The following is a 12,841-nucleotide window of genomic DNA, read 5'->3' as shown; positions in this document are numbered from 1 at the left end:
CTCTTTCGTTGGGTGAGCCGCGGCATTCAGTCGACGAGCGCAGATACTAAAGTGAATTGTATTAGAAATGGGTTTATCCCGGTCTGAATGTTAATGCATTATAAAAGGGCCTTTTAAACCTACACCCGTGTCACAAGTCACGGGCGCTACCCGGGGTTTCTCTTGCGATAGCCGGCTTCAAATCTAAATGGTCATCATAAATAGTGGTTCTGGGGGGAAGGGGATTGTTAGTAATGTGGACTGATGATCCCATTGCTATCAATGTACCATGTCAGGTTGACCTCCACGCGGTTCCCCCTGGAAACCATCGTGATAAATTCCCGGTGAATTTATCACGATGGGCTAACTGACCTGACTTCATGTTCATCTTATCATCCTCCACTGGTGCCCCGCCAGCGTAAACCGTAAGCGCAGGTGGGAGCATCATTCCATTATCATTCACTAAAAAAAATAGTGGTTCCTACATAAGTTACTCCTTATTACATCAGCTACCTGCCAAAAAAAGTCCCGTCAAAATCGGTCCAGCCATTTCAGAGATTAGCCGCAACAAACAGACAGACAAAAATTGTAACAAACGTAGTAAAAAAACTGTTATTTCAATATTACAAACAGACACTCTCATTTTATTTACTTGTATAGATGTATATATTATTATTATTATTATGTACTTATATGTATTCTCCTGTATTTATATTTAATTAATCTTAATCGCATCAGAATTACCAATAGGCTAATTTAAAAAGATATTATGTTTAGTATTATTAGTATGCGTGCGCGAGCGCAGCGGGCGAATGTGTCCACTTACTACTTATATCTTAATAAATAAATGTATTAACTAGTGACAACAAATAACAACACTATAGTATACTAAACCTACGGAAAATGTATATTATAGTACTGTGTGATTAATCGTTACAAGAAAAGTGTATAATTATTTTGTGATTAAAATATTAGAGCAAGAGCCCACGACGGCCAGACATACGTCATTTTAGTAAACGTGAAAGTTCTTGTATGTGTGTCCCCAACACAGGTAAGAACGATCCCCAAACATGAAACCTGGATCGTGGTTCCTTTGGCAGGTAACAGGTAACAAAGGTGTAAAAATTTTCATATCAAATTCGTTATTTTAAGAAACTCCATATTTTATAAGTGGTAGAGCAAGCTGTACGACTACACGTGGTTGTTCAGCTCGATTGGGCCGCTCGAACCGGGAAATACCACACCTCGGCAGAAAACCGGCGTTAAGGGGGTCTTCCTATGTGATGGGTTGAAAAAATCGATTTTTTTTTTTTCATAAATTGCTCCCTTAACATGTCTAGAATACGGTAGTAAAGCGATTTTAGAAAATTCGAAGTCGTTTTAAAGATACAGCAAGTAAAAGAAAGAGCGGTTCGGAGCGGTGAGTTGGCAGTTAGAGACCGGGCCTATTGTGTACCGTCGGCTTTATACCTGGCCTCCCTTTTATTAATATATTTGTTTATACAAGTTTAGACACGTTTCTACAGACTTAAAAAGGATAAAACCAATAAAGGAATAGGAGGAAAAGGAGCAGGTAAACTTACTGATAAAGTTATCCAAGAAATTACAAAATTCTACGGATTAGCAATTCGACGCCATCCAGATTCGCTTGAAGATATGAGAAAGGAAGTTTGGGCAACGTACTATCACAAATGTTCTTCTGATGAAAACCCTCAGCATCAATTTTGTCCAGAAGGCGAAGACAGTTGGTGTAAATGGCGTAAGGCTGAAGCTAATAATGAACTGGACCAATTTCATCACGATAAACCACCTCTAATTCCGCAAGTCCAAGAAGCTATCAAACCGGTTTTCGAAGATTTATCGAAAGACGAATTATTAATTCGTTGTTTAGGAGCAGAGACACAAAACAATAACGAATCTTTGAATTCTTTGATTTGGACTTTCGCTCCTAAACATCTTCATTCTGGTCCCAAAGTTGTTGAAATTGCTAGCTACTTAGCAGTTATTATCTTTAATGAAGGTTTTCAAGGTATTTTAAAAGTTATGTCGATTATGGGATGCCCTGTTGGTCGTGAAGCCCAAGCGTATGTTGAGAAACGGGATGAAAAGCGAATCTTACGCTCTGAGCGGCGCGTAAGTGATGTCGTTAAACAAGCCAGGATTGACTAAAGAGCTGAACAATCTGCTTTAAAAGAGTTTCACGAGGAAGAGGAAGGAATACTCTATGGACCAGGCATCGCCGATTGAGAGTAAGTTGATATTTTAATAGTTTTTAACGGACTTGAAACTTTAAACGCGTTTTTCTCAAAACTGTGTTTTTCAAACTTTCCTCCATTGTATCTCAGAAACGGCTGGACCGAATTACTTGAAATTTACAGGGCACACTCAATATATGTAAACGCATGGAATGAACTATTATCAATCGAAAATTTTCAAAACTTCGATTTTTTTATAGCAAAAAACAAAAAAAAAACGCCTAATTTGCAACTTTTATTTCAAATGTCTATCAAAAATCCAATTTTTTTATATTCATTTGATTATAGGTCATTCCGTGCTTTTAAGCCTACAAATTAAAACGCGGTTTTTTTTTTTTTTCAGATAAGCCGATCAGCCTGAATCGTGGAGGAAGTGGGAGCTCTTTTTTTCGAGGCGGGGGTGTTCAGAGCGCTGTAACTCTAGTTTGACTGAATATTTTTAGCTGAAATTTTATATTTATACTGTCCAAATATGTGTTAATAAATGATAAAAAACTTGAAGCTTTAAATATTTACTGGTCGTAGAAAAAAAATCCTAAAATATCCCTAAAAAACAGGCCGTCACATAGGAAGACCCCCTTAAGCGATATCGCGTTTCGCATGGTGAGCTGTAGGTTCCGGACGCCCCTCCCCCTCCCCCTATCCCTTTCCTACTTCCTTCCCCTACCCACCCCTTTCTTACATACCATGGCAGCGGATTATAAGAGATTTTTACCCCAGGGTGGTACCAGTAACCATGTTACTGGAGAATCCACCCCTGAGATATCACACTCAGGCTGCCCTGCGTATTCTGGGGTGGGCAATTCTCCGCTCAATTTGGCCAGAAGGAAACCGAGCAAATCTCCATCGGCGTTTCCCTTGCTCATAGTCAGTTTTTGCAACATCAGGGGAATTCATTCCAATCTCAACGCCGTTCACCACCATCTAGAGACGGCGAGGCCGGCTTTGCTCTTCCTTACGGAGACGCAAATATCCTGTCCCGACGAAATTTCGTACCTGACCTACCCTGGATATAAATTGGAACACCATTTTATTCCACGGGCCGGTGTGTGCGCTTATGTCAGAGAGGATGTTTGTTGTCGCCGTCTTGGTACACTTGAAGGTACTGACCTGTCCATTTTATGGTTGCGTGTAGATTGCGATGACCACCCCCGCATCTATGCATGCTTATACAGGTCCCATAGCGGTAACACCGAAACTGACCGACTCATTGAACACGTCCAAATGGCTACAGATTTTTTGCTCCAACAGATTCCCTCCGCTGAGGTCGTGATTCTAGGTGACTTCAACGCCCATCACGCCGAATGGCTCGGTTCACGTACCACCGACTATGCGAGGAGATCTGTTCATGGCTTTGCTTTGGCATATGGTTTGACGCAACTGGTATCCTCGCCTACGCGAATTCCTGATGTTGTTGACCATATACCTTCACTGTTGGACCTTCTGCTGACTTCTCATCCGGACGGATATCAGATCTCTGTGGAAGCCCCACTGGGAACCTCTGATCATTGTCTGATACGGAGCGAAGTGCCTCTCACGCGTCTTTCTTTGCCGCGATCTATTGGTCGACGTCGTGTTTGGCATTTTAAGTCGGCAGATTGGGATGAGATGCGAAGTTTTTTTGCATCTTACCCATGGAGGCGAGTTTGCTTCGCACTGGACGATCCCGATGCAATGGCTGAATCTGTCACCGATGTAGTACTTCAGGGAATGGAGATGTTTATTCCAAATTCCCTGGTACCTGTCGGTGGTAGGTCTCAATCCTGATATGGCGGATCCTGTAGATCGGCGTCTCGCCATAAGCAGGAATGCTTCCGTGCCTGGATTGCAGCTGTGAAGTCGAGTGATCCAGATACCAGTGCCCATAAAAGGAAGTATAACTCCGCTTCCAGGTCCTTCAAAAGAGTTATAGCCACAGCAAAGTCGGAGCACATCAGCAGAATTGGTAGGAGACTGAACAGTCTTCCATCTGGATCCCGGGCTTTTTGGTCTCTTGCCAAGGCTGCTCAGGGAAATTTCTGTCAGCCATCTTTTCCACCACTGCGCAGAGCGGATAACTCGTTGGCCCAACATGCTAAAGAGAAGGCCGATCTCCTTGGGTCTCTTTTTGCATCCAACTCGACACTGGACGATAGGGAGCAATCACCGACGGTCATCTCGCGGTGTGAGACTTCTATGCCAGAGGTAAAATTTACCCAAAAGCTGGTACGTAAGTCTCTTTTCTCCCTAGATATCCACAAGTCGAGTGGGCCTGACGGTATTCCTGCTATTGTGCTCAGGACGTGTGCACCTGAGTTGGCTCCGGTACTAACGCGTCTTTTCCGGTACTGCTACTCTACAGGTGTAGTCCCGAAACTTTGGAAGACGGCTTTGGTTCATCCGATCCCTAAGAAGGGAGAACGCTCAGATCCAGCTAACTATAGGCCCATAGCCATCACCTCCTTATTCTCAAAGATCATGGAGTCGATTGTCAACCGTCAACTCCTACGATACCTAGAAGTGAACCAGTTGATTTCTGATCGTCAATATGGCTTTCGCCAGGGTCGGTCGGCTGGTGATCTTCTAGCGTATTTGACACATCGATGGGCAGAGGCTATTGAGAGTAAGGGGGAGGCCCTATCTGTTAGTCTGGATATTGCGAAGGCCTTTGATCGGGTTTGGCACAAGGCTCTTCTTTCAAAGCTACCATCCTTTGGGTTGCCTGCGAAGTTATGCAAATGGGTCGCCAGCTTTCTCGCTGATCGGAGCATCAAGATCGTTGTCGATGGTGCTTGCTCCGACCCACACTCTTTGAATGCTGGTGTTCCACAAGGCTGTGGGCTATCTCCGACTCTGTTCCTTCTGCATATCAATGACATGTTACAAATCAACAACATTCATTGCTATGTGGATGACAGTACCGGAGATGCCTTGTACAGCGGCCATGCTAATATGTCGCAGGCAAAAGTTATAGAGTACCGGAACAAACTTGTGTCCGAAATCGAAACTTCACTCCATCAAGTTTCGGTCTGGGGTCAGGAAAATTGTGTTCAATTCAACCCCAAGAAGACACAAGTTTGCGCGTTTACCGCTAAAAAGAATCCATTTATCGTATCTCCTCAGTTTCAATACACTCTCCTTGATGTGAAGCCAAATCTCGAGGTCCTTGGCGTTGATATATCCAGTGACGTTCAGTTTTGCGGTCATTTGGAGGACAAGGCTAAAATAGCCTCAAAGAAGCTTGGTGTGCTCAGTAGAGTGAGACGGTATTTCACGGCGGCCCATCGCTTGCAATTATACAAGGCGCAGATCCGGCCGCATATGGAATACTGTTCTCATCTCTGGGCCGGAGCCCCACAATACCAGCTACTTCCATTTGACCGCATTCAGAACCGAGCAGCCAGAATCATTGGTAATCAACGTCTATGTGACAGACTCGACCCATTGGCTTTGCGGCGAGATATTGCATCTCTGTGTATTTTCTACCGCATATATCACGGGGAGTGTTCTGAGGAATTGTTCGGATTAATACCAGCTGCTGAGTTTCACCACCGTACCACCCGCCAGAAACTGAAATACCATCCTGATCATCTGGATGAATGGCGGTCTTCCACAGTACGGTTTTCTAGAAAGTTTTTGCCTCGCACAACCACATTGTGGAATCACCTTCCAGCAATGGTATTTCCGAACCGATACGATATTGAAACCTTCAAGAAAAGAGCTTATTCCTTTTTAAAAGGCCGACAACGTACTTGCAATTCCCCTGGTGTTGCGGGAGCTCATGGGCGGCGGTAATCACTTACCATCAGGTGAGCCGCATGCTCAATTGTCCCCTGTTATAAAAAAAAAAAATTCATATATTGTTCGTAGCATTATTATATCTTGCGCTGCTCATTGCCAGACACTTAGTGTGGTTCCAACCCCCCGCCGGACCCCCCTAAACTATACTATTTTAGAAATACATTTACGTTATTTTAATAAAGCTGAAATTTATATACATATATTATTGAGAGTTCTCTCAAACTAAGTTTCCTAAATTGCCAGACAGTTAGTTGCCAGGCAGTTCTTGGTTCCTTATCCTACCAGACTCATTGAAACCGAATATTGGGTAACAACGGTGTATACAATTTCATATCAAATTCGTTATTTTAAGATGCTCCATTTTTGATGACTGGAAAGGGGAATTTAATTGCAATCCCAATTCAAATCAATGATACCCTAAATAACGTTATCATATAAGATCTAAATAACCTAAAAGAACAGACTTTAGAACTAAAAACAGAGATCAACAACATTCGTAAGGATTACAGTGACATAAAGACCAGCTATATGAAGTTGTAAAGGCGTCAAAATGAAACTTAAAAAGAAATTGCCACAATTCAGAAAGCACTACAATTTACCAACGAGCAACAAGATGAATGTACAAAACAAATTGAAAAAATGTCTGATACAATCAAAAGTATCGACTGCTTCGAAGAAGAGATCAATAATCTAAAATTACAAAATCTGCAGTTAATCTCAATAATAAACACAAACGAACAAAGAAATAGGCAACTAAATATAGAAATTGTGGGTGTGCCTGAATTTACCTATGAAAATATAAAAGACAGTGTCATAAAAATTGTAAAAACACTCGGTATGGATATTCAAGCAAGTGACGTTTTGCAAGTAAATAGAATCACTCCAAAAATAAAAATCCAAGGTCGGCCCAGAGCGATCGTAACTAAGCTAAACTCAAAGTTACTCAAAGACAACATCATTTCTCGTGCACGGAAGACACGATTGACTACAAAAGATGTCGATTTACCAGGTGAACAGAAACATATTTTTATTAATGAACACCTCACTCCGTACAACAAACAGTTATTAAAAAAATCTAAAGACCTGGCCAAAGCAAAATAATATCTTTTTGTGTGGATAAAAAATGGCAGCATTTTGTTACGAAAGGACGATACTACACATGCGATTCAAATTTTTACCGAAGAAGATTTAAAAAAGATCAGTGCATAACAATCCACATTTATAATATTTCCTATATATATTAGTGATTAAGAGCTATTTTTGTCTATATTTACAACATCTTTATTTCATTACATTATTTGTTATTCAATTAAAAAAGTAAATCACAATACAAAAATAAAACCGATGATTATTGTAAAATTTATGTTTTTATCAAAAATAAATTTTGATATATTGCATTTTGAATGGTATCATTGTAAAACTATATTGGCGATATATATTTTCATATACACCGCGTACATCCTAAGACATTATCCATCTTACTTTTTAGTTAATAAAATAAAATTCATGTGTACACTACATAACACACACACACACATACATTGACACTGCGAGGGCGTGTAGTAGTAGAACGCGAGCAATGCCAATTCATTTCATGAGTCACTCAGGTTGTACTACGGTTGTGCACCGTACCTATAACCGCCAAACCGTATTGCACTGAGCAAACTGGCAACGGCAAACTAGAATTTCTTATTGCAATGCCCTCGAGATTCGAACAAACATAAATTATTGTGCGTGTATAAACCGTTTAAAGAATTAACAATATTATTGAAAATATATCTTTGTAATTAAAAATTAATAACTCCAGTAACTATATATCGAGTATGTTAGTACGGTTTAGTCCCCACAGTATAATATTCACATGGAATATCGCTTGGAATGTTTACAGAAGATATTTACCTATTTATTTATTTATAATTGCACATGCGTATACATAAATTTCCATATGATAAATTAACAATACACGTGGACTCTGTTTAAAGAGTATGGCAATATCGTAGACGACTCATTCCCATCATGAAATTTAAAATTTTGATCTGTTGTGTCCATTTAGCTCCTATAGTACGTCTGTTAAAAATTCTTTTACTGTATAGTAAGCTTAAATAAATAAATTTTACCTTCTTATTTTATGGTTTCCGGGATTTTATTATATATTACAATGGATCGGTAATACGGACTCGCCCTAAACATTTCTATTTTAGGTTCTGGTAGAGACAGTTGGCTTTTTAATCTATTATTACATTTAAAATTAAAATATGATAAATGCTCATGAACAAATACAGCTATCTCCAATATATAAATAGAGATTTATTAAAAATCTAAATTACCGATTTCGTAAGCCATAAGCCATTCATCTGTTTATAAGGATAACTGTAAACAATACAATATATTGACACTCGATGATAGACGTACGGTGACGGATTATTATATCTGTTACGTTTTCTTGTACGATATAGTAAACGGACGTCTCGATTGTCCAGATTTAGAATCGAGTATATTGTACGATGTACCAATTAACCGTTCACGACGCAACACTCCACCATTGCTACACGTACCAAGCGCGAAGAATATATTATCCTAAGTTATAAGAAGAAATGATATTTTATATTGTTATAAATACATTTCAGGACAGACCATTGAACTTGGCTGGCACCCATTTATATCTCACCTCTTTTGTCGTAGAAGTCAACGATCAAGGTATATATCATAATATTAAACTCGGCTATTATTACATTATACTATTACATTTCACATTTATGTTTTATTGATATCAATATTTTTTGTACATAAATTATTAGTAGGTATTTATTTATAACAAAATTAATACCAAATTATTTTTGATAAACTACTGTATTTTCGTACGTTTACACAAAAAATACACGAAAAAAAGACAATTATACCCCGTATAATTGTCTTTTTTTTGTGTTATTTTCTATATTTTCTTTTACCTTTGAAATGTATGTGCAGTGCATTGCCAATTCAGTATTAGCAATTTATGACCAAATCGGGGCGGTATAACGTGCGCAGATGGTTGTACTCTATAATAGAGCTCTTGTGACTTGGATCTAAATTGTTAAGATGTGGTCCATCTAAGGTTTTAACTCTGGAGAGTCCAACGTAAGCCTGCTCTTTACTAAATATAGAGGAGCCTATGTTGAGAAGAGCATTGTCAAAGCTAAGGCCTTGTGATTTGTGGATAGTAATAGCATATGTTAAGCAAATAGGGAATTGTTCCTTGTGAACATTAACATTATTTAATATCTGAAACTTGGTATTGACTCGTTCTAGTTCGTAAAGACGATTATGTAACAAATTAACTGTTATCTATTGAATTCTCAAGAAAAATAATTTGTTACCAATGAGTTCTCATTCTCGAGTTAATTATACATACCTACTTATAACTATACTAAAATTGTTATTAATTTTTAATTTAAACTATTGCCTATATCATACGTATTTACTAAAAGAATGTAATAATAATATAACCATAAATATATAAGTATAATTTAAGAGTATCGAGGGACAACTGAACATTAAGATGGCGCTCGCGCTTATGAACTTACGAGGGCGGCTGCCATTCGCTCGGACAGGTTCGCGTCAACGTTTTATCGCACCGCTCCCACACGGCGCCGCCGCGGCGCCCTATACCGAAATGCCTATTATTTAATAATAATTTATAAATAACTAGCTGAGCCGGCGTACTTCGTAACGCCTAACAGTCGATTCTCTAATTTATTAGCCGGGTCAGCTAGTAAGATAAAAGATAGTTATTAAGTCACATTATGTCAAAAAATAAAATTATTTAGCAACTAAAATTATTTTAATAGTCAATATAAAATTACAATTTCATATTTTTATTATGATACCAACTTAATATATTTCATTTTTACTTGTTCGAAATGAAGTTTTATTTTTATTGTAGTACTTTATGATACATGATATTCTTTATGTGAATAATGGCGCAATAGTAGGTGCAATAAAATGTCCTGCATGTTCTGTTGGCCCACAGCTCAATTATCAGCTCTAATAACAATTTTGTGATCATCAGATGGCGTCATATCTATTGCACTATTAATGGAAAATTGTCTTGCCTTGCAGTCGTTATCTGACACTGGTAAAAGTGAACCTGCTCTGTGATATATTTGACCTTCTATCTAAAAGACAGATAATATAATATTCTAAAGTACAGCAAAAAAATGTATTGTAAAAATATATATGGGTTACAATAGTTGTGATTAATAAACACAAAATAGCAAATAGGTACCTCCCTAAAAAATTGACATGAAAATTTTCCAAACTACTTTTGTTGCTCCAAATAAAATCATTTGAAAGCAATTGTTGTATTGTTGAATATTGTTTAAAAAATGTATGAAATCTGTTCCTATTTCTAAAACCAATGAGTACAATGGTTCTGGAGGTGGAAGCAATGGTATCAATTTCACCTTTCCATATGCGCAACACAGTCCATTAGCTCCAGTTTTGTATATCAATGCCTTACAATATTGCAAACTGAGTTTATAGGCCCAATAGTAACTGTAACACTGTCAATTGACCTATTGTAAAAGAAAGCAGCTCGATTCAAACTTGCACCATTATTAGTCGAATATAGCACTTCACGGGTCTGTCTTATCCGAATTATTTCATCTTCATTGCAATCTTCGTGTTCCTGGGCAGCACGATTGATTCGTTACATTTCGGGATCTGTCTAAATTTTTCCGCCGCTTTATTAACAGAACTTGTCAGTTGAAGATTATCGAGGCGTATTTTATAAGAGGCTTGTCGAGTATAAATGAGTTACAAACACACAAGACTTTTTAAATTTTTTGATTTTAGATTTGTAGTAATATTATAGCTGCACATCAATGCACATCAATCAGACATTTACATTTCAAGTGACATTTTATCACTGACAACCAGTTTTTGACTAATATTGTCACATGGCTTCCCGGAACCTCTCTACTTACACTTGAACTTTATGGTATGGTATTAAAGTTCAAATTGACTTTTAAGTATCATTAAGAATCGTTTGTATGGGAATACAGAAAAGTGTTTTTAGGCAATTTTTTTAATTTTTCTCTCCGTAAGAACCATCCTCGTACCTCAAGGAATATTCTAAAAAAAGAATTATCTAAATCGGTTCAGTAGTTCTCGAGATTAGCGCTTACCAACACATTTAGCGATTCATTTTTATATTATTGTTTGTTTGTTTGTTTTGTCATATAAATTAATAACGCTAAAAAAAAATAGGGGTTGGTGACAGAAGGGTGAAAATTTAGTGTTGTATGTATTTTTTAATGACACATACTAAAAAAATATAAATAAAAAATTTTGCCTAAATATTATAAAAAAATAATGTTAGGGGTGGACTTGCTTATCACTTAGGGGTATGAAAAATAGATAGTAGCCGATTCTCAGACCAAATGAATATGCATATAAAATTTCATAAGAATCGGTCAAGCCGTTTCACACACGAGAATTTTATATATAAGATAGTATATGCATATAATAAGCGAGAAACTTGCGTGTTGCTCCTTTAAATGATCATTATAACTTTACATTTTAAATTCGAAACGTGTGAATCCAAACTACCAACTATTACTAATTTATTAAGATCAGATAGAAGATGTTCAGAAAGATATCAGTAAACCCTGTTCAACGCTCTTTACTACGAAGTTTGTGGAGGGATCCTCTCCATCCACTCCTCTTGATTGCAGCTCAAAACATTTACATTACATATAACACTACTTGACTGTTATATGTAATGTTTTTCGATCACTGCACTGGATGTCGTATTAGTATTCATATTGTAGTCTTCAACTCACTTCGTGTGGGCGTCTACTAAGCTACTAAATAAATAGTCGGTGTGTAGCAACTAGCATATTAAAATATAAAACACGAATTGTTGAGGATGTAAAAGAAATAAATAGATTTTGCTTATTCGAGCGAGAACAAAAAGCGCGGCAACCGGCGGCATTAGTACTGCAAGAAAAACGCGAGAGGCGCTGCAGTCGCGCTCGCTCGCACCTACGTCCGCCATAACGCGCGTTTATTTAATATTAAGAATAGAATAGAATAGAATAGAAAATCATTTATTCAAATAAACTTAATTTAAGCACTTTTGAATAGTCAACATTTTTTTAAATCTACCGCTTATTCGGAAAGCTGTCTCATCACAAGAAGAATAAGCAAGAAACTTGTGTGTTGCTCTTTTAAACAATCCTTGTAAGTTCACATTTTACAAGTCGAAACATGTGAATACGAATACAAACTACCAACCAGCACTAATTTATTTAGGCTCAAATATAAAAACACAATAAGATTAAATCAGTCGTAGTGATAAGAGCAGACCAGTCCCTACAAGCAGCACTCGTTCACGAGTATGACGGAGTAATATTAAGAATACATTTACAATTAGTTTTTTTTTATATTTACGTGTCGCCTACACGAATATTAATATTCCCAGCACGAGACGGGCGCGCGCGCGCCACATATGGCATGATCCTATCATTACTATTATTTACAATGCTTGATCGATTCCTGGAAACCAAACCTTGACCGCGTTTCGGCCTTACTTTCACTATACCTACTATAAATGAGAAGATACAATTCATTTAACACGTTAAACGCCGATAGAAAAAAATAAAAATCGTAAAAATACTTTTGGTCGTAATTTGTTTATTATGTTACGATACGTATAGAAAATAAGTTTTATTCAATTCTGTACATGGGTTACATAGTTACAGTCAAATACATAGCTGAGGTCACCGGTGCACCCCATGGCGCACAAATACAGAAAATATATTTTCCGGTACCCGGCGCCGCGCCGC

General features: G+C 37.8%; 1 protein-coding gene across 1 annotated transcript; it reads left to right on the top strand.

Moving 5' to 3' along the window:
• Positions 1 to 6,653: 6,653 nt before the first annotated feature.
• On the top strand, positions 6,654 to 7,115 carry LOC131849547 (uncharacterized). The gene has a single exon (XM_059199631.1). It carries the CDS (start codon positions 6,654 to 6,656, stop codon positions 7,113 to 7,115), a length of 462 nt encoding a protein of 153 aa, XP_059055614.1.
• Positions 7,116 to 12,841: the final 5,726 nt, after the last annotated feature.

Source organism: Achroia grisella, unplaced genomic scaffold (assembly GCF_030625045.1).
Source record: "Achroia grisella isolate CSIRO2021 unplaced genomic scaffold, CSIRO_AGI_Agris_v1 utg656, whole genome shotgun sequence".
Classification (NCBI taxonomy): Eukaryota; Metazoa; Arthropoda; class Insecta; order Lepidoptera; family Pyralidae; genus Achroia; species Achroia grisella.
The sequence above is the reverse complement of the archived record's forward strand: the minus strand, read 5'-3'. Positions and strand labels throughout refer to the sequence as shown.